Source organism: Malaclemys terrapin, chromosome 8, assembly GCF_027887155.1.
Source record: "Malaclemys terrapin pileata isolate rMalTer1 chromosome 8, rMalTer1.hap1, whole genome shotgun sequence".
Classification (NCBI taxonomy): Eukaryota; Metazoa; Chordata; order Testudines; family Emydidae; genus Malaclemys; species Malaclemys terrapin.
This window is the reverse complement of record NC_071512.1, coordinates 11,795,773-11,817,679: the sequence shown is the minus strand read 5'-3', so window position 1 is coordinate 11,817,679 and position 21,907 is coordinate 11,795,773. Positions and strand designations below refer to the sequence as shown.

Below are 21,907 nucleotides of genomic sequence, written 5' to 3'. Positions count from 1 at the left end.
TAATCCAATGTTGCATTATATTTTCACAGCAGTGAACGTTTATTGCCTTCTTGCCTTACTGACTCTGCACAAGAGTTTTCATTTGTCCAGCACTTTGTTTCAAGTGCTGACGTATCATTTTTATGCCTGGAAGTGACCTCATAAAGTGATGATGTCAAATAGAAAATTCCATTCTTTTCTATATAGAGTATTTCGGTTCTCTGTGCTTGGCCTTGTGCACGCTGAGTTACTTAAGGGAATACATAATGACCCATCTAGATCTCTTAAACTAAATAATCTGAAAGTGTGAGTATGGAGCCTACAGAATCTTTTCATCAGAGACGACTTGTGTCGAACTTGGTTGTTGAAAATTTTAAATCCTCGTCTGATGCTGACGTGAAACGCACTCTGTTCTGGCGATTCAGGTAAGTACTTGACCAAGTCCTTTTAAATATGTATTTAGGGTTTGATCTACAAAGAAGTTACAATGAGTCAGATTCATCCTCCATATAACTCTGTCAGTGGCTGGAGCTACCAAGTGATGACTTTGACCATTATTGCTTTATGTATTAAACTAAAGGCAAGGGATTTTTGCTTTCTGTTTGACTAAACCTCGGTGATTATATCAGTAAGAGTTTAATGAGGGAGACTGTTCATGAACAGGCATTTAAATTAAATACCAAACATTTTTTGCCCTAGTGCCTTTAAATTAATTGCTAATAAGACTGGGCATCTGCTCATCTGGATATCCTGGGAAAAGAATGGGAATTTCTTTGTTGTCTTGGAACTTTCTGAAAAATACTGGGAGCTTCTCAGTGATTCTGGATTAAAATAAAAAATTACCACTGAACATGCAAATCTATTTTTAACTCATTGTAGATTTCACAATGATTAACTACCCCTGAAGGGAAAGGGCTATCTTCTTTGCTAATTCCATTTGTAATCAGTATTAGGGGATGTTTAAAGGGGAGGGGGAGAAATCCACCTGGTCCCTGACCTTGCTCTCTTTGAAGTCATTGGGAAGGAGAATCAGCCTGTCGTTTGCCAGACTCTTAATGGTCCTAGAATTTACCCTATTTTTTGTCCCTTAAATTGTTTGATAGGAGACGGGACACTGAATTTTGTGCATATATACGCAGATTACTGCAGAATCCCCTGCTCAACTCAATCATGATAAGCATCATCTCACTCAATGCAGTGTTCTTGGCCTTGGAAACTGATTATGCTATTAAGCTTAATTCTTACGCATATCTGGAGGTAAGGAGCTGGGCAATGGAATGGGTGGTAAGTTCTCCTTTCAGTTCGCTAGCATCTGCTGACGATGTAGCAAGTTTAAGTGTTTTTTTTTTTTCTATCCATGAATAATTGAGGAGTAAAGTGAAACAAAAATGGGAGCCTGCATTACAGAAACGAATGTGTGTCCACTTTTCCATGTGCAAAGCACACCAGTATCAGCAGCCATTGGGCCAGATCCTCAGCTGATGTAAACTGATGTAGCTCCATTGACACTAGTTTGCATCAGCTGTGCGTCTGGTCCAAGGGGCACTGTAAGAAAGATCAGAGAAAGATTAACGCTAAAGCAACATCACTGAGATGCTCTTGATAGATGCCATCTGGAACTGGCCCCTCCTCACTATTCCCCTACCTCAGGGTCGCTTTATTGTTCTCTGGCCTAACCCCATTCTTGTCCCTGGACTGCCCCAGAATATCTTTATGCCCATAATGGCTGGCTATGCTGGTTTTACACCACTGGGGATTTGACTACATCAGGCAACTTTGTGTCTCCTTTGTGCTGCTGGAGTGACACCCAGGACATTACTCAGGGCTGAGGCTCTGCCCCCAAAGGTTTAAATAAAAAAGTCAATCTTATTTTATTTTCTAAAATTAAATAAATGAATAAACACAGTGGTTGAAGCCCCTTCCCAGCAACTAACCCTACAGTAACACTTTGGTGGGTGTGACTCTGCCTTGGTGTGGCTCTCTAATGGGGATGGGGCCAGAGCCAGAAAACCCAAGTCAGTGTCAAGTTTCACAACCATTGATTATTACTAAATTATTTTTTTAAATCCCATGACAGGGTCCTTTTAGTTGTCACCAGTATTTTTTTTAAACCTTAAGAAGTTAACACCACTAACTTGAGCTCATATTTTCAATATTCAGTTTTCATACTGAAAAATACTTCTCTCCCATGCACACCTTGATTTTCTTGTCTTACACAAGTCAGCTACTGTAGACAAATCTCTGAGTCTTTATAATATATCCCAGTAATGTGGAAACCAAAAGACAGGCCTGACTAATGTCAAGAAGTCCATTCCCATCTTGGAAAGTTTTAGAAAACTCCACTTCCAGAAGTAGACCTTGCTCAGGGAAAGGGGGGATGCATCATCTAGAGGTTAGAACAGGAGATGAGGTATCAGGAGACTTCAGGTTCTGTCCTTGACTCTGCCACTGACCTGGGCCAAAACACAACCTCACCATGCCTCAGTTTCCCCATTTGTACAATATCCTGTGAAGGGATAATACACCTTTCAATAGCAGATAAAAATGGTTTTATGATTAATGACATATTTGGCATTTGCCTGACTCCCTTAAATAAACATCCTCATTCCTCTTCAAGATCAGTTTGCATTCTTGATGACACTCATGAAGTGTGAGGTGGAGTTATATTACCAAGTTTGACTGGCTCACCCTGGCCCACTGCATAAGGCAGTAGGGGCAGTAGATAAGACAATTCCCTGAGTGAAACCTATTTTGTTCTGTCAGTTTTTATAGTGTATTAGCAATTGTTCTCATTTCAAGTTAGTATTGTTCTGGGTCCTATTAGCCAACCCAATTGTTTAGACAAGCAAGAACTAGCCTAAGAATTGACTCAGAAGAGGAGGGAGCATAATGGTCCACAAATACATTGGGTGCCATTATAAAAGTGGTATTTACTGCCCTGTGGTATTTATGGTATTCCCTGCACTTGGAATGGTAAATTTAACTGTGGTAAATGTCCAGTTTCTAGTGTGCTCAGCGTATTTGAAGAGTGAAAACATGAAGGATGGAGAGGAATTCTGCCGGGTGGTACATGGCAATACACTGCCATGTTCCACCCAAAATAGGTCTTAATTGTAACTAGGAATATTGGGGTGAAATTTAAACTATTAGGGAAAACTCCCTGACAGTGAGCTGCATTCAGATTGCCCAAGAATGCGGCTCCATGTTATTTTAGAACATTTAAATAAGAGTGGATGAAACACTAGCAGGTGCCCTGGAAGGAGCAGCCTTGTGATGGCAGGAAGAACTAAACCGCTTGACTTCATTTGCATCCCTGTGTATCTAAGAGTAGGATAGAGCTGTTGATTAAGCTAATTCAGGGTTTAACAGGAACAACTGAAGGCTCTTTTCTTCTGTAATCAAAGCCTTCCCCACCCCCGCAATGACATGTTCATGACTCATATGGTTTTCTTTTCAGCTGGTCGATCTGATTATTATATCCATCTACACCACAGAGATTTTGCTGAAGTTTTATGTGGATCCCTTGAATTACTGGAGGAGTGGCTATAACCTGTTTGATGTTCTCATACTTCTCATTGCTTACCTCCCATATACCATTGACAAAAAGGACATCAAACACTACAGAACATGGGACATAATTAATGGTTTCCAGGCACTCAAGATTCTGAAGCTTATCTCCTACAGCAGAGGCATGAGGGTAAATTGATTATCTATAATTACCGTGGAAACACACTTCTGATTTTTATATCCAGGCCATTACAACTGCACTTGTAAGCAGTCATGGGATAAGAGGGAAGGTTCTCTCATGGATTGGTAACTGGTTAAAAGATAGGAAACAAAGGGTAGGAATAAATGGTCAGTTTTCAGAATGGAGAGAGGTAAATAGTAGTGTTCCACAGGGGTCTGTGCTGGGCCCAGTCCTATTCAACATATTCATAAATGATCTGGAAAAAGGGGTCAACAGTGAGGTGGCAAAATTTGCAGATGGTACAAAACTACTCAAGATAGTTAAGTCCCAGGCAGACTGCGAAGAGTTACAAAAGGATCTCTCAAAACTGAGTGACTGGGCAACAAAATGGCAGATGAAATTCAATGTTGATAAATGCAAAGTAATTCACCTTGGAAAACATAATCCGAACTATGCATATAAAATGATGGGGTCTAAATTAGCTGTTATCACTCAAGAAAGAGATCTTGGAGTCATTGTGGATAGTTTTCTGAAAACATCCACTCACTGTGCAGCGGCCATCAAAAAAGCAAACAGAATGATGGGAATCATTAAGAAAGGGATAGATAATAAGACAGAAAATATCATATTGCCTCTATATAAGTGGATAGTACACCCACATCTTGAATACTGCATGCAGATGTGGTTGCCCCTGCTCAAAAAAGATATATTGGACTTGGAAAAGGTTCAGAAAAGGGCAACAAAAATGATTACGGGCATGGAACTGCTGCTGTATGAGGTGAGATTAATAAGACTGGGACTTTTGAGCTTGGAAAAGAGATGACTAAGGGGGGACACGATAGAGGTCTATAAAATCATGACTGGTGTGGAGAAAATAAATAAGGAAGTGTTATTTACTCCTCATAACACAAGAACTAGGGGCCACCAAATGAAATTAATAGGCAGCAGATTTAAAACAAACAAAAGGAAGTATTTTTTCACACAACTCAGAGTCAACCTTTGGAACTCCTTGCCAGAGGATGTTGTGAAGGCCAAGACTATAACAGAGTTCAAAAAAGAACTAGATAAATTCATGAAGGATAGTTCCATCAGTGGCTATTAGCTAGGATGGGCAGGGATGGTGTCCGTAGCCTCGGTTTGCCAGAAGCTGGGAATGGGCGACAGGGGATGGATCACTTGATGATTCCCTGTTCTGTTCATTCCCTTTGGGGCACCTGGCACTGGCCACTGTCAGAAGACAGGATACTGGGCTAGATGGACCTTTGGTCTTACCCAGCATGGCCGTTCTTATGTTCACTTTCCTTTCTTTTGACTTAAGATTTTTGTTTTCCAACATTTTTGTTGCTCTTTGGATCACATTCACCATAAATAACTGATGCGGGAACAGCATAGGAAGAGCGGTCCATCATACAGAAGGCCTAGGTTCTGTTACCTAGCCTAGGTTGCTTTTTAATCCTAATTTCTGAAATGGCGCTGAACATGAATTATCCTGGGCGACTCATGCAACTAAACTGTGTTCTGTATCAGTTGAGCTGCAGCCATTGCTGGTACCTGCTGTCAAAAGCAGGTAATTTTCTTAGTGTAGACAAAGCTTCATTGCCCGGAGCAGCGGGCAATGCTTAGGGAAGCATGCTCAGGGAGTGGTTGACGTTGCTCCGTAAGGAGCCCAATCCAGTATTATAGGTCATTGTGATTTGTAATTATCCCCCCTCCTCTTAAATTTAGTGGAGTTTTCAGCAGAGGTTCTGCAACCTTCTGACAGCATTCCATAGAATGCTAAAAGGGCAACGAAAGGGTCACTGCACTCGTTATTTAACAAAGGCAGGATAAACTGATGAGAGAGCATCCGCACACAAAGTCACTCTAGTTTAAGTAAATCGATGCAACTTTAGGTGTCGAGTAGGGCTTGGTCTCTAGTTAAAATGTATACCGGCATAGCTGTGTCAGTCAGGGGTGTGAAAATCCAATACCCCCTGACCAACAAACACAGCTATGGTGACAGAAGTGTACTTGTGTAAACATAACTAACATCATTTGGGAAGGTGACGTTCCTATACTCACAGAAAAACTCCCTCCTGTTGGTGCATGCTGCATCTACATTAGGGGACTCTGCTGGCCTAGGGTTTTGTAGCGTAGAGCTAGCCTAGGTCTCAGTGATATGCTAATCCAATGCCTGTGACGTTGTACTGGAAGTAAATGCAGGATTATGGCTCCACCAAATGAATCAGGCAGGAGTCTGAAGCGATTGTGGCTGCTTACAAAGGAGACAGCCTGTGTTTCTATAAACTTCCCAGTTTAAGATGCACTCCTCTGCTTTGCTGCTGAGGGAGTGGGATAGAAGAATGAATCAGGACCGTCAGGAGAACTTCAGTGAAGCCTGAACAGACCACCTTCTTCGGGAGCCACCTGTCTAAAGAACCCCCTCCAAAGTAGCTTGATGAGAACTGAGTACAATTCAGCCTTAACAATTAGAAAAATCACCTATGGAATGCAAGCAATTTTTGTTAGTCCCTTGAGTGATCCTGGGTTTCACTGAATCTTGTTGTAATATAACTAACCCCTTTAGCGGCTATAGTTCGTGCTGCAGCACAGAGGTAGCTGTAACGTTTGCAGTGTTCTCTGTATGTTAACAGTGTGTGCTGAGCCTTCTGGAATGATGTTGGTTGTTTCTTGAGTATGGTGCGGGGAGCTGAAGAAATTTAATATTTTTTAAAGTCCACAGCATGAACATTATTTGCTTTCTGCTTCTCCCATGTTCAGGAGAGATTTTCCTTTCCATTTTCATTTCACCACAGTGCTACGAATGGGAAAAAATAGCTATTAAAAAATAAGTCACACATGCTATTTTAAACCATGAGTTTTTCTCTCAAGCACACCATTTCTTACTTAGTTTTCTCCGGACAACCCTGGAGGTTTATTTTTTAGTGGGGAGTTAATGTGGGTAGTGACTGCTCAGCCTGCATCTCTGCATGTAATTAATTGGTTGGGTAGCCCACCAGAAATGGAACATTTATGGGCATAAGGCTCTTATAATGTTCACTTCTGAGCCTTCCTTCCTCTAGTTTGGATAGTAAACTTCAGTGATTGCCAGACTTTTACATGTTACTTATTCACTGTAGCTGGAAAAGGGGACAAAATTGAGGTATGTGAAATAATGAGTGTGTCAGGTGCTGCTACCGGTATTTATCCTTTCTGATAATACTAGAGCTGTGGCTCTCAAACTTTTGTATTGGTGACCCCTTTCACGTGGCAAGCCTCTGAGTGTGACCCCCCTTATAAATTAAAAACACATTTTTATATATTTAACACCATTATAAATGCTGGAGGCAAAGCGGGGTTTGGGGTGGAGGCTGACAGCTCGTGACCCCCCATGTAATAACCTCACAACCCCCTGAGGGGTCCAGACCCCCAGTTTGAGAACCCCTGTACTAGAGCAAGGAGAGCCTCAGCAAAATGAACAGCCATTTACATTTTCTAAAAGCTTTTTTATAAACAATGGTGGATGATTAACTTGCGGAACTCATTGCCACTGGATAGGAGTGAGTCTAAGGTCTTACCAAGGTTTTAAAAAAATAAAATAAAATAATGTGAGGTAAAATTGGGCATCTAACTCACATTAGGCACCTAATCTGATTAGGCCCTTTTGAAACTCCCACTAGACACCTATTTGCAATTTTGAAAGCTTAAATAGCTTTGTAAATCTTGCCCTTAGGAGCCTAAGATTTATTGAAAGTCAATGGGACTTAAGTTCCTAAGTCTCTTAGGTACTTTTGAAAATTGTACTCTTGGGCATTTCTATGGATAAGAACATCCAGGGAATAGGATAAAAATGGATAAGGGCTGTAAATCCTCATGCTTCAGGGTATAAGGCTGCCACTTCCTATTCCAAGGCAATTAGAAAGATCCTTAATGAGCAAGTTATCCTGTAATTATCCATCATGATGTTTCTTGCATCCTCCTCTGAAGTATTTGGTACAGGCTGTTACTGGAGACAGGTTACTCAATGGACAATTGCTCTGATCCAGTCTGGCATTTCTTGTGTTCTTAGTGACCAAAACTCTCTGCTAAAAGAAATTCTTTGTAAAATATGTTACAATCTGCCCCAGTGAGCTTTGCTGAATGGGTAGGAGGTTGTTTCTACCTATATGTGTATTATAATGAATTAATTGAAGTCTATATTAGCCTTTCACTGGGGAAACTGTATTTAATGCTGAAAACTCAAACATGTACCACATTCTTGGCACCACGTCCCTTTATTAATTAAAAAACTCTTTAAAACACACTGCCTTACACCTTGGGGCAATAAATTTCCACCTCGAGGAAATAATTTCCTTGCTGTATTCCATACAGAGCAGTTCTGTTAGCTGTGATCCCAGTCGTCGTGTAGGCTCCATTTATCCTTATTTCAATTTGAAAATAAACTTTTTAAATGCCAGGTTGTTTCAAAAATCAACTTTTCTGCTTTTTTTTAAATGTATTTGGGATTAATTTCAGCATATTTACAGTTTAGGAAGACCATGAGCCCACAAAGCTGCGTCTTAATAGCAGAAGCACAGAGGACCTGTTATGGATTTCTGAAGGTGTACAGGAACCTCAGGATGTGCCATAGAAACTGAAAATTATTTGATGCTTCTATACAAGGGGCACTTGCTAGACTGCAATCACCAATGGCATTTTATGGCTCTCTTGTTACCTTCAGCTGTAGGTGATTGTCGTTTTTTAGGATCAAGTGCACAACCCGCATTTGCGGAACACCATGACATACCTGGGTAAAAATGTCATATGTTTTTTTGTGTAAATGGCTTTTGTTCCTACTCCCAGACACAGATACAAGAATAAAATCAGGCATTGAGTGCTTGGGACAATCAGGATTCAGGTGATGGCTAGGTTTCCGTGGACAAAAGATGAAGGTGATCAGTGTGGGTTACATTAGAAGAAGCAGTGTCTGTACCCAGATTTCTGAAATGTGTCATGCTTTATGTCTGTTGTTAGCAGCACTCTACAACGTGTTCCTTCCTGTAAGAAAGGGCGCTCAGCTTCTGTGTGTAGGTCTACACTTACCTCCGGGTCCGGAGGTACGCAATCGATCTTCTGGGATCGATTTATCGCGTCTTGTCTAGACGCGATAAATCAATCCCGGATCGATCCCGGAAATGCTCGCCGTCGACGCCGGTACTCCTGCTCTGCAAGAGGAGTACGCGGAGTGGACGGGGGAGCCTGCCTGCCGCGTCTGGACCTGCGGTAAGTTAGAACTAAGGTACTTCGAATTCAGCTATGTTATTAACGTAGCTGAATTTGCGTACCTTAGTTCGAAATGGGGGGTTAGTGTGGACCAGGCCTATGTTCTGTAGCCACAAGATGTTGACATGATTTCATGCACCTAAGCAGCTCTGACCTTCCATCCAGTAGAGGGCAGTAGTGTTTACGTGCAGGCGGGAAGAATCTTAGGGAGTTGCATAAATTATAGATGGGACTGGTAACACTGCCTATTATTCAGGTTGCCTGATACTTCCCATTATAACAGTGGTTCTCAACCTTTCCAGACCTATAACAGTGGTTCTCAACCTTTTAGGAGTCTGATTTGTCTTGTGTGCCCCCAAGTTATACCTCACTTAAAAACTACTTGCTTACAAAATCAGACGTAAAAATACAAAAGTATCACAACACACTATTACTGAAAAATTACTTACTTTATCTTTTTACCATATACTTATAAAAATAAATCATTTGGAATATAAATATTGTACTTATATTAAAGTGTATAGTATATAGAGAAGTATAAACAAGTCATTGTATGAAATTTTAGTTTGTACTGTTTTTGCTAGTGCTTTTTATGTAGCCTGTGGTAAAACTAGGCACATATTTAGATGAGTTGATGTACCCCCTGGAAGACCTCTGCTTATCCCATGGGTATGTGTACCCCTGGTTGAGAACCACTGCATTCTAAGACCCCATTTTCAGTTGATTACTGTATAACTTTGCCAAACTTCAGCCATTCAGGCTGAAATTTTGAATGTTGGCAGTCTGCCTCAAGCTAAATATTTTTGAAAACTTCAGCCAAAATGTGTCTGCCATTTCCAAGAACAAGGCTAGGGAAAATATATCGTTTTGCTCATGCTAAAAAACTCCGGCAATCTCTTCTTTGAAAAGCTCTAGTGCTCCTATGTTTTTGAGCGAGGGCTGTATATTTAGGTGGCCTTTATGACAGAGATGAGTCTTTTGCTGTGCCCATGAAATTCTGCCCAAATTATAAGACTTTCTTTGCATATTCTCAGTAGAGATTTCATAGATTTTAGCAGCTAAAAACTCTGAATCTTCACTGAGCAAGCTCCATCCCTTCACAGGTCCTATGTGTGATCGGACTTTGCATGCTCTGCCCGCACAGAGTGACTGAGTCCAGGGTGATAGGGGCTCAGAAGGACTTTCCCTGTAATGGTTGCTCCCAGCTGCTCCAGACCAGGGTGGGTCCGGGCATTGGAATTGAGATCAGGGAGCCTGTCTTTCCTGTGTTCTCAATGACCCCTCCTCCCTCTCCCCTGCTGGCACACTGGCAGCGAAGAAGAGGGGACAAAACAGGACTTGGGGAGGGAAGGAGTAGATTAGACCAAGGAGTCTGGTGAGATGGGGACTGTGGGGAAGAGAAACTGGGACGGGGAATGGCTGGGCAAGGAGCCTGGATGGGGAACTGGTATCGGGGAGGGAACTTGAGGGTGAGGATAGGCTGGAACTGGTTGGGCAAGAAGACAGGAACTGGGAGCCAGTGAAGGAAATGCGGGGAAGGAATGGGAGTCTGTTGGCTGAGGGAGGAACATTGAGAGTGATGAGGCAGCGTGGGAGACTGGGACTGGCTGGTCAAGGAGACTAGGAACCATTGGAGCTATAGTCTTTAATTACATCATCACATCCTATTTTTAACCCAGGACCTCTGCCTCATTCAGTGTGCGCGGCCCTCGGCCTTATTTACTGCACTATTCAAACCCTGCTCTGAAGACAGGATTATTGATTTCGTCATGGGCTTTTCTGTGGTGCTCATCACTACAGTATCTCGAGTGCTTAAGAATATAAGAACGTAAGAACGGCCATACTGGGTCAGACCAAGGGTCCATCCAGCCCAGCATCCTGTCTGCCGACAGTGGCCAATGCCAGGTGCCCCAGAGGGAGCGAACCTAACAGGTAATGATCAAGTGATCTCTCTCCTGCCATCCATCTCCACCTTCTGACAAACAGAGCCTAGGGACACCATTCCTTACCCATCTTGGCTAATAGCCATTAATGGACTTAACCTCCATGAATTTATCTAGTTCTCTTTTAAACCCTGTTATAGTCCTGGCCTTCACAACCTCCTCAGGCAAGGAGTTCTACAGGTTGACTGTGCTTCACAAACAATCCCCTGTGAGGTGACGGGGTGGCGTTATCCCCATTGCGCAGACGGGGAACCGAGGCACAGACCGATTAGGTAAAAAGTTTCCACTAATTTTGGGGGTCTAAACTGAGACCTCTAGGTCCTGAAATTCCATGGTATTTAATATTATCTAGCACTTCATATGTTCAAAGCACAACATCCCATTGACCAGTTGCAACTGTGAGTGCTCAGCACTTCTGCAAATCAGATCCTAGGTATCAAGTTTGACATAGAAAATGCGGGACGCACTATAAGTAACCATCTGTGAAAAGTTTGGTTTAAGTGATTTCTCAGCATCCCACAGAAAGTCTGTGGCAGAGACAGGGCTAGAATCCAATTTTCCAGGGCAGAATTCAACTGCTTTAACTATGAGATCATCCTTTTTCTTCCTGCAATCCTTTGCCTCATTCACTTCACACCTTCCAACTTGTGCAACAGATAAATCAGGGGTCTTACAGACAACAGCCTCTTTTACTACACAGCCCTGATTCATTGCCAGAGCAGGCCCATCCTGTGCACTGAATGAGGCAGGGATCCTATAGAAAAAATACTTTGTGGTCATGTAGTTAAGACTGTCATAATGTGTACACACAAAGGGGCCTAATTAAGGTTATGCAGGCAATCTTAACTTTGGCTTTTCCTAACTTCTGAGTGCTTGCATTTGCAACCTTAATAAAGCTCTTTCTTTCTTTATATATATATATATATAGCATTTTTATGTTGCAGATTGCTTGAAAGTATCTTATAGCTGAATATTGTGTTACTTTTCTCAGATTAAAAAAACAAGGTTGTTTTAACCTTATTGGACTTTAAATACGTTATTCTCTTCCTCTGATTCATACTCAGGAAAAAGCAAAATGGAATTCTTTTTAGCTTTACATAGTGTATGGTGTATGACCAATGTTTAGGGCTTTGTAGATAATGACCAGCACTTCAATTTGCAACCAGGAGTAATTAGCAACTAGTGCAGAGACAGCAATGCAGAATATTGTTTGCTCTTCTTTACTTAAAAGGTGAAGTAGCAGCATTCTGCACTAGCTGAGGCTTTTCAGTGGCTGCAGCAGGATGGCAGGGCTCTGTCAGCAAATAGTAGAGCCCTACATGAAACAGTTGATGGTCTGCTGACTCATTGTGGTAGATGCATCCAGGTAGAACAGCGGTGGGAGTGGCTCTCTAGAAATTGGGAATTAGTGGAGATCCTGGAGGGAATCTTTAGGAAAAGCCAAGGTCAGGGAAGAAGCTCAGACTGAGGTTTATGATGTGTTCTTCTATTTGTTACCCATAAAGCCAAACTGCACAAAAGAAGTGGAGTTTGGACCTTAACTCCAGGTCTGTGTAGTCTGTTGACACAGCATTTAAAACAATAGTAGCGGATCTATGCTATCTCTCTCACCATTGCTATCATTGTTGGAGCTGCCACAGTCAAAAAATTTAGGGAAAAAGGCTAGTGTAGATGCTGCCCTCATATAAAAAAGGTTCAGCATCTTGTCACATCTGACCTGGATGGAAGCTAGCTGCATGAAACTCAGTCCATATAAAATGGAGGTGATGCCTAGTGCCAGAAGGAAACATCTGGAGGAATTAGCCAGGGTGCGACTGCTTCCTAAATTATTGATGTGAGTATATATTTCTTAGGACAGACAAGGTTTAGGAAAACCTGGAACTATCCACCTGATTGCAGGGGAAATCCTTAATCCATCATAACAAGATTAACTATTTGGCAATCATAGGGGATTGGAAAGTACATCTTACGTTAGCTTTGCACAAACCTCTTAACCAGGAAGTGCCACCTCAACAGATCAACTGTGTAGATTATGGAGTTTTAACTTGAGATGCTTGAGACATTGTCTAAAAAGGAGTTGATAAATGGATATTCCCTGAACCAGTGCACTGCATGAGATCCTCTGGCATTAGCACATTTGTCATAATCAGGGGAAATCATCAAATCCATTCATTAGCTAGTGTCTGGAGTAATATAACGTTGGTGCAAGAGGCTGTGTGTAGTTTTCTGCAACCTAGAGTTATTAGAAATGTTTGCAATTTGGCAGAGATCCATTACCAATGGTCTGACTTAAGCTGTATTCCCAAATCAGTACACATCAGTTCCTAAGAGCGCCTGGTGTACATATTGGTGTCATTGGTAGGATTTGTTCTGTCTCTCAGGCTGTTCCTGCCTAGCGAACCCCTGGTTTTCAATGATTTCTTAACAAGTGCAATACACAGGGGTTACCATAGTGGAAAAGACCATTGGCCCATCTGACACCCTGATTCTGATCAAGCAGTATTGGACGCATCTAGTCACCTATACAATGATGATAGGGATGGGAATTTCTTCCTGACCCCAGTTCATGAGCAGACTCTACACTGAAGCATGAGGATTGATAGCTTTTGTAATTTTTATCCAACTAATTTAATACAAATGTTCTTCTTACAAAGTGTCTAATCTTTTATGAACATAAAATATTGTGCAGCCGTGAACCCAACAAGGTAATTAAAATAGGTGTGAAAAATTGTCTTTTTTAAATGTGCTCCTTTTGAATTGATTGAGTGCCCTTGGTTGTTTTAAAGGACACCACAAAGCTCCTTAATTTTTCATCTTTCCACTTATTTGTACATTTGTCCTGCTTAATAGTAGAATAAACAAAATGAGTGGTAAATGCATTGTGGACTGCACGGCTGTTAGCTAGAAAATCTGGAAGGAGGGATGGTGTGATCTTGACTGTCTAGCAGCTGGACTCTTGAGATGATAATGAATAATACTCGACACTTCTATAGTGCCTTTCGTTCCAAGACCACAAAGCATTTAGACATGAATGAATAAAGATTTACAACACCCTATCCTAAGGTGTAACGGGGAGTCAGTGACTGAGTTAGGAATAGAACCTCTAATTCCATAGTCCCTGTCCCAGGCTCTCACCTGTAGGCAATACTTCCTTATTGCTGACAAGTAAAAAGGACTCTCCTGTAGTTTGAGGAAGAACTGTGCCTGTAATGGCCACCCAAGATCAGGACCTTGGTGTTTTCAGTGTCTCACTACATAGACAGGCCATCTCCCACAGCGCAGCACCCTGGGGGATTGGCTCAGAACAGGCTCAAAGGGAAGAGTGCCACCTGCTGAATCACGGCTTTCTGTGAATTAAACAAGCATTTTCTTTCGTTTAGAACTGCTTGTCTCCGCTCTAAACTGCACACATTTGTTTTTCTCTATTGCAGAGTTTGATAACAGCTCTAGGCCAGACTGTGAAGACTGTGATCTACGTCCTTGTCTTGCTGTTCCTGTTAATGTTTATCTTTGCCATTTTGGGTTACGGATTGTACGGAGACCCTGAAACCGGAGACAGTAAAAACTGGGGCAACCTAGCATCTGCCCTTTTCACGCTCTTCTGTTTAGTAACGGTAATTTCTGCTGTCCTTTCCATTTGATGTCTGCCTGTTATAGAAACTATTGTAAGTAACCATTACCTCTGATTTTGGTCGGGATGTTGGGGAAGTCATTTAATTAAACTGTGATTGTTCTCAGCATTAAAGGTGGTGGGAGATGTTCCCTGGGTTTTATTTAATGTCCGATGGTTGTGAAAATTCAGCTTGATGGATAGATTCATTTTTCTGGTATTAAAGACTCAGGGCGAAAGTTTGCTGCTGAGCTGACAGCAATGGGATATTTAGTAGCTTTCATATGGCATCTGAGTCTGGAACTCTAAGCAACTGGGGGAAAACAGAGTTCAGTTTAAAAAAGAGAGAACGAGAGAGAGATTTAATCTGGTCTGTGAGTCAAGCTGTGGTTTGGAACTAACTGATCAGAGATTCAATGCATTTGCAGGTTGACGGCTGGACGGACTTTCAGGATGAATTAGACCAATATGGTTTTAGTGCTAGCCGAGCCTTCACAATAGTGTTCATCTTGCTGGGGTTCTTTTTGTTTTTCAATATGTCTATTGGAGTTGTGATTATGAATATCCAGGTAAGTTGGGTTTCCCTTATTTTTTATGTGTGACTAACTACGGGGCCATTTGTCTGAAAACTAGTGTGTGCACCTTTTGAAAGCTGGCTTTTTGACACAGCTGGAGACCGAAATCCTCTGTCCACTGCACAGGAACAAAATACCTTCCCCACATAGCCCTGCTGGTTTGCCTCAGACCAGAAGGGAGCATCTTCAGGGGAGAATGGTAGTGAATTCACTGTTCCCATTTAGGGTCAGTCTTAGGCATAAGTACAACAGGGAGCTGTACAGTGCCCTGGCCCTTGTCTGTGTCATGCAGAGACAAACAGAGCTAGCCAGAAACTCTCCATCCTCTCCTGTCCTTCCAGTCCTATCAGCTGCCAACACCTTCCATATATGAGCATAAGGGAAATTTGCCTGAAGCTCCACACACTGCAACAAGGCCCATCAGAACGAAGGGGAAACTTGTGTCTATTTAAATCCATGGCCTACTGCAGGGTTTCTTGCAGCTTTCCCTGAAGCATCTGGTACAGGCCACTGCTGGAAACAGGATACTGACCTAAACAGACCGCTGCTCCAATTTGTTATGACCATTCCTATGTTCCTGGGTCATCCCGGGTGAAACTGTTAGCAAGGGTGCCAAGTGTGAGGTGGAAATCTGCTGGACTGACCCTACCAAACTCAGCAGGTGGTAACAGCTTTGTTGCTACCAGTTTGGGCTTGACTTAGATCAGTGACTTAAAGGCGAAAGTGTCTCTGATGAATTGCCTGAGTCATCCGGTTAAGAGCATTTAACATACACTGTTTTGATATTTATAGGATTCCACTCAGAATTATGAACGAGAGCTTAAAGCAGAAAAACAAGCTGCTCTTCGGGCAAAAAAACAGGCCATATTACAAAGACAACAGGAAGAAGTAAACAGGCTAATGCACCAGCAGGTAGATGCACTGAATTGTATTTACTTGAAGTTTATTGAACAGCATAAGTATTACAAACATATGTAAGATACAGTTTAGTGATGCAAGACAGCATAGAGTTATCTTCAATATAGGACTTTATAGTAATTTCTCTCACAGAAGCAATTTTCTAAGCTTTTTCACCTTTAGAAATAAGCCAGGCCATGGACCTTCATCTGTATCCTTTTCTAAGTTCGCGTGTCTGTTTGCCTGTATATATATGTGTGTATATACAGATTTCATTTTGAATCTTCTATGTAAGAAAAAAATGTCAGAGTGGAAAACTCCCCATAATATTTAAAATAATAATTTCCTAAACGGATTCCCATTGCTGTTTTTTTCTGAAATATTTCTGCATTGTTCCAATGTTATTCAATGTAGGTCAGTTTGTATTATAATGGTATCTCAGTGCTGTGCATATATTCCTCAGTAACCATATATTTATTTTGATTTGTTACGTTCTATAGGCAGTATTTAGAAATCCACTAAAATCAGGTCACAGGCACCTTTCAAAGATGACGTAGGTTATGTCTACGCCAGTGGTTCCCAAACTTGTTCCACCACTTGTGCAGGGAAAGCCCCTGGTGGGCCGGGCCGGTTTGTTTACCTGCCGCGTCCGCAGGTTCGGCCGATCGTGGCTCCCAGTGGCCGCGGTTCGCTGCTCCAGGCCAGTGGGAACCGCTGGAAGCGGCAGCCAGTACGTCCCTTGGCTTTTGCCGCTTCCAGCAGCTCCCATTGGCCTGGAGCAGCGAACTGCGGCCACTGGGAGCCGTGATCGGCCGAACCTGCGGACACAGCAGGTAAACAAACCGGCCTGGCCCGCCAGGGGCTTTCCGCGCACAAGCAGCGGACCAAGTTTGGGAACCACTGGTCTACACTGTCCCACAGATTGGACTACAGAGGATGTGAGTAACAGTGCACTCCAAAGTGCTGCATTGTAACCCTCTCATGTGGGTGCTGTTGGTGCGAACTTGAAGGTTCCTAGTTTGCATTAGTGTAGTCCTGTTTGAAGAGGACTACTTTTCCGCGAACTAGGAACCTTTTAGTTTGTGGTGTGTCCCCCGGGGGAGGTACAGTGCAGCACTCTGGTGTGCACTGCTATTCACATTCCCATAATCTGAACTGTGGGGCAGTGTAGACAAGCCCTTACTCAAAATCAGCTTTCTTCCAGTTCTTTAAGTGGAAATATCATTTTCCTTGTCTAACACTCTGTCCATTACATTTATCTAAAGTCTGTTTTTGTGAACGTGAAATTCATGTAATGGATAATTTTGATTTTTTTACTCTGACAATTTTTGAAAATGAAGCTGATTTGATATAATTGTAAATACACCGCTACCTCGATATAACGTGACCCGATATAACACAAATTCAGATATAACGCAGTAAAGCAGTGCTCCGGGGGCTGGGGGGACTGCACACTCTGGTGGATCAAAGCAAGTTCGATATAACATGGTTTCACCTATAACGCGGTAAGATTTTTAGGCTCCCAAGGACAGCGTTATATCGAGGTAGAGGTGTACTGCTACTTCAGTGTAGATGATTGGAATAATCTGACTGCCTGTCCCCTGCCATCCCTTCTGTTCATTCTCATTATTATCAGGTATAATTTAAATGCAATGCTGACAGACCCTGGGCATCGGTGGGCGGGATCGAACCTGGGACCTCATCTCTCTCTGTCTTGTGGTCTCGGTGCTACTAGATGGGACAGAACACCACGCCTAGGAGGTGTGTGGGTTACATGAACAGCTCAGTATGGCTCAGTTGCTGGTGCTCTAACCTTTTGGCTATAAAGTCATTGATTCAAGTTCTAATTCAAATGACTGATTTAAGGTTAATGATTTCAGTTCCATCCACTGGTGATGTAAACTATTATAGAAATAATCTCTTTGGATGAGACCCTGAACTGCCATCCCCTCTGCGGGATCTGGTAGTTGTTCATGTGCAAGACAAAGATCCTATGACACTTCTGAAAAGAAGTAACTTTGGCATCCTGGCCGATGTTCTCTCTAGGTATGTCTACACGGCAGCTGGGAGCTCCGCTTGAGGCTAGCGTGCTACAAATAGCTGTGTGCTTGTTGCTACACTGGCAGAGGCTCGGACTCAGGGGGTCAGGTCAGTCTGAGCTCAGGCGGCAACATTCACACTGCTGTTTTTAGCGCGTTCGCTCAAGCCGAGCTAATGCTACCCTGTCTACTTGTGTTGGGAGGCTTGCTCCAAACTGCAGCTTAGACATATCCACTGGGTTTTAAAAACAAAAGTTATATGGCCACATTTCCAGCCCTTCTTCCAGTTTTGAACACCCCTTTTCAATGCTCATGAAACCAGGCATTCCTCATGCATGTTGCCAGAGCAATTGGCTGTGTGTGCAAAGCTGGGTGTGCAAAACTGGAGGTCAGGTTTGAAAGCTCTGGGTAAGTTATTGTTGATGCCTAAGGCTCCCCCTGTCTCCATGGTCCCTGCACTGCTATCATCTTTCATAAAGCTCCTTAAGATACCTGGAGAACGAAAATGCCTGTATAAAACCCCCATTCTGTTTTGATAATGTGTTTCCCTGGGATATTTTTTCACATTAGAAAACCAGTGAATATAAAACCTTCAGTGAATTGGTGGAGGACTTTAAAAAGACATTACATCATTCTGATCCTATGGTCTTAGAAGATTTTTGTGCCAGTATCCCATTTATTGATCTTTATTTGACATCCCTCGATCTTCAAGATAACACAGTTTATAGGTAGGTAACGTAGGTGTAAAGAAACAGAGACCAAGATGCTAGAAATCTTAAAAATGTGCATTTGAGTTGTTGTTTTCTTTCTTTGGATTAAATACTGGCCATCCCTTTGGCATTGTTACTGGAGAGTCTGTGACCAATTAGTCTCCTTGGGTGAAAGATCTCTGAATGGACTGTGAGGGCACAATTAAAGACATTTGATCTTACTGAAGCTGATGGTCAGTCTTTGCAGGCCAAAGCTTACAGAAGCTTTGATAGGCTGTTGCTAAAGTCCAGCAGTCTTGGATATTCCATGGATGGTTAAATCTGGGTCATGAATGGCACTTTGGTAGCACTGACCTTCCCCTCACATTTGCAGATCTCTTGCTCTAAGTTCTGAGGTCTGCTGCAGATGATGGTGCTTCTCTGTTCTATGCACAGGGGCGGCTCCAAGCACCAGCGCAGCAAGCATGTGCCTGGGGTGGCAAGCCGTGGGGGGCGGCCTGCTGGTTGCTGTGAGGGTGGCCATCAGGCTGCCTTCGGCAGCATGCCTGTGGGAGGTCCGCCGGTCCCATGGCTTTCGTGGTAATTTGGCGGCGGGGACGCTGAAGGCATGGCACCGGCGGACCTCCCATAGGCATGCCGCCGAATCCACGTTACCAGCAGACCGCCCGCAGGCATGCCGCCAAAAGCCGCCTGACTGCCGTGCTTGGGGTGGCAAAAACCATAGAGCCGCCCCTGTCTGTGCAAACAGTACGTAGAGTGCTGATACTTATTTCTGGTACTAAGTGATTACAACAGAATGCCTTCTGACCCGGGCACAATGCTTTGCCATGCTAGGGATCTGAGTTTGGTTCCTAACCTTGGTCCTTCATATTTGAGTCTGGGAGCTCTGCAAAGGCACTCCGGTAACAAAGCCATGTCTGTACATTCAGGTATTATGGTCTTTGGCTACACACATGTGGAGCATAGGGCCTGGAATTCAGGAGCTTTTGCTCCAAAACTACTTGAGCTAAAGGACAGGTTTCAGAGTAGCAGCCGTGTTAGTCTGTATCCGCAAAAAGAACAGGAGTCCTTGTGGCACCTTAGAGACTAACAAATTTATTAGAGCATAAGCTTTCGTGGGCTACTTTGGATGCATCCGAAGAAGTGGGCAGTAGCCCACGAAAGCTTATGCTCTAATAAATGTGTTAGTCTCTAAGGTGCCACAAGTACTCCGGTTCTTTTTGAGCTAAAGGAGAAGCTATGAGATGAGAGTATCGTTAAGTAGCCCTCTTTATGAGACAGCCACAAAGTGATCCCAAACCCTTGAGCAGATTTGACATTCCAATCAGTAGAGGGCAGAGGTACATGTACACACTGGCCAATACATTTACAGGCTCTCCCACCAGCTCCCTGCCCTCCACCCCAGGAAAGAGTGTAAGGAAAGAGAGGAGTACCCCAGATGTCCCATGGTGAAGGCATGCAATGCTAATGATGAGATCTTGGAGGGAACTGATGTCCGACACTACTCTTTCATTGATGGGAAAACTATCATGATGCGGTCCTGTGTGGGATGGAAGGAGTAGGAAATGGGAATACTCAGTACCCAGCAAGTGCAGAGGCCTCTATTAGGGAGGATGAAAAGAGAATGCACACCCAAAATAATGCTAAAACCTAGAAAAATTTGACTGTATAACAGGACCTTATTTGTCATCTGTTACTACAGGAAGATTTGGATTTCTTTGGAGATGGAGTAAAAAATCTTTCTTCATTGTTATGCACGTAACCTCCTGCAAACAACTGATTATCCAGTTATTGTTCCTTGTTCTTTTTATCTTGTTAAATGAACAGTGAAAAAGTCAGATTAGTTGAAGAGATGATAGTTCTACGTATACGTTTTTCACTCGGCTCTTCACATTTTCCATTACATTTAAATGCACTGAAATCATAATCTGATATTATTTCAGCCATGCGCTTGTTTTCTCCCTGTAGGTTACAAGAACTCTATTATGAACTAGTTGGCACGTTGAACAGCATCTTGGAAGATGTAAGAGAAAAATCCGTGCTGCCCCCTGAGAAAGATATGAAGAGTTAAATGTTCTAATGTAGAAAATGTGATGCTTTGCCATTGTAAAAAACATTGTTTAAAAACAGAGCATAAATATACATAAATAAAAATAACTCAGAGGAGATTTACTTCCCCCTTTGATAACTTACTATAGAGTTTCTCCTTATAATAATACTGCACACTAATGCAGTACCTTTGATAAGAGGCAGTGTGAACTAATGGATGGAATGTTTGCCTGGGATTCAGAAGGCCTGAGTTTTATTCTCAACTCTGTGACTAGCCTGCTGGGTAACCTAAGGCAAGTCACATCACTGCTCCATGCCTCGGTTTCCCCATCTGTAAAATGGAGATTATGATACTAACCTGCTTTGTAAAGCGCTTTGAGATCTACTGATGAAAAGAACTAGATAAGAACTGAGTGTTATTATTATTATTATTTATTTAAGGACCTCAACATGCCTTATAAATATTGATTGATTTAGATATTATTGTGCATTTCCATTTTACAGATGGGGAAGCTGACAGGCAGAGAGATTTAAGGGCCTGAGGCTTTCTGGAAAGTTTGTGGCAAACTTGAGATTAGATCCCCATTCTCTTGACTCCCAGTCCAGTGCTTTAACTGCCAGATCATCCTTCTTGCCCTTATAATTCAAAGTATTCGTGAGCTAATGTAGGGACTATGCTAAACAAGAGGCATTTGAAACATACTAAAGAAATTGTCCATAATCTCTCTAAATGTAGCAGTTCATTTTAGTGATCGGACTCCAGTTAGAATATTGGCTGAACCTGTTTGGATTTGGCCCTCTGGAGTTTTTTAAACAAACACACCCACTGTGCTCTGCATTAACTCTTGAATATCTGAAGAGAGAGCTGTGGCTGTTTCTCAATGCCATGCACTTTGTACTTATACAGGTAAGTGTAAGGTGGTTGACTGAAAAGTTGGCCTTTAGCTGTGATAACATTTTTCACACTTTTGCAAAGCCACTGGTGCAGTTCCACCTGCAGCAGTGATCGTGGGAGCATGTGTGTTGATCAGCCGGTGGCGTTTTAGCACCATCTCACATAGACAGGGTTAAATGACGTGGTCGTAAAAATGCCTGCTAGTCGTTGATCTACACTAGCTACTATAGACACAGCCATCACAACTTGCTCAAGGCCGCACAGTGGCTGAGCTAGGAACA

General features: G+C 42.6%; 1 protein-coding gene across 1 annotated transcript; it reads left to right on the top strand.

Moving 5' to 3' along the window:
• The first annotated feature begins 291 nt into the window (after window positions 1-291).
• On the top strand, window positions 292-20,753 carry CATSPER3 (cation channel sperm associated 3). Its single transcript, XM_054038700.1, has 8 exons — window positions 292-404; window positions 1,083-1,236; window positions 3,437-3,676; window positions 14,283-14,465; window positions 14,890-15,030; window positions 15,829-15,948; window positions 18,543-18,700; window positions 20,651-20,753. The coding sequence occupies exons 1-8, from the start codon at window positions 292-294 to the stop codon at window positions 20,751-20,753; spliced, it is 1,212 nt and encodes a 403-aa protein (XP_053894675.1).
• The last annotated feature ends 1,154 nt before the right edge of the window (window positions 20,754-21,907 follow it).

Coding starts and splice junctions, on each gene's coding strand:
- CATSPER3 (XM_054038700.1), top strand. CDS start 292: ATGGAGCCTACAGAATCTTTTCATCAGAGACGACTTGTGTCGAACTTG. Junction 15,949..18,542: donor ACAGGCTAATGCACCAGCAG/GTAGATGCACTG, acceptor TTTTCACATTAG/AAAACCAGTGAATATAAAAC. Junction 18,701..20,650: donor CAAGATAACACAGTTTATAG/GTAGGTAACGTA, acceptor TTCTCCCTGTAG/GTTACAAGAACTCTATTATG.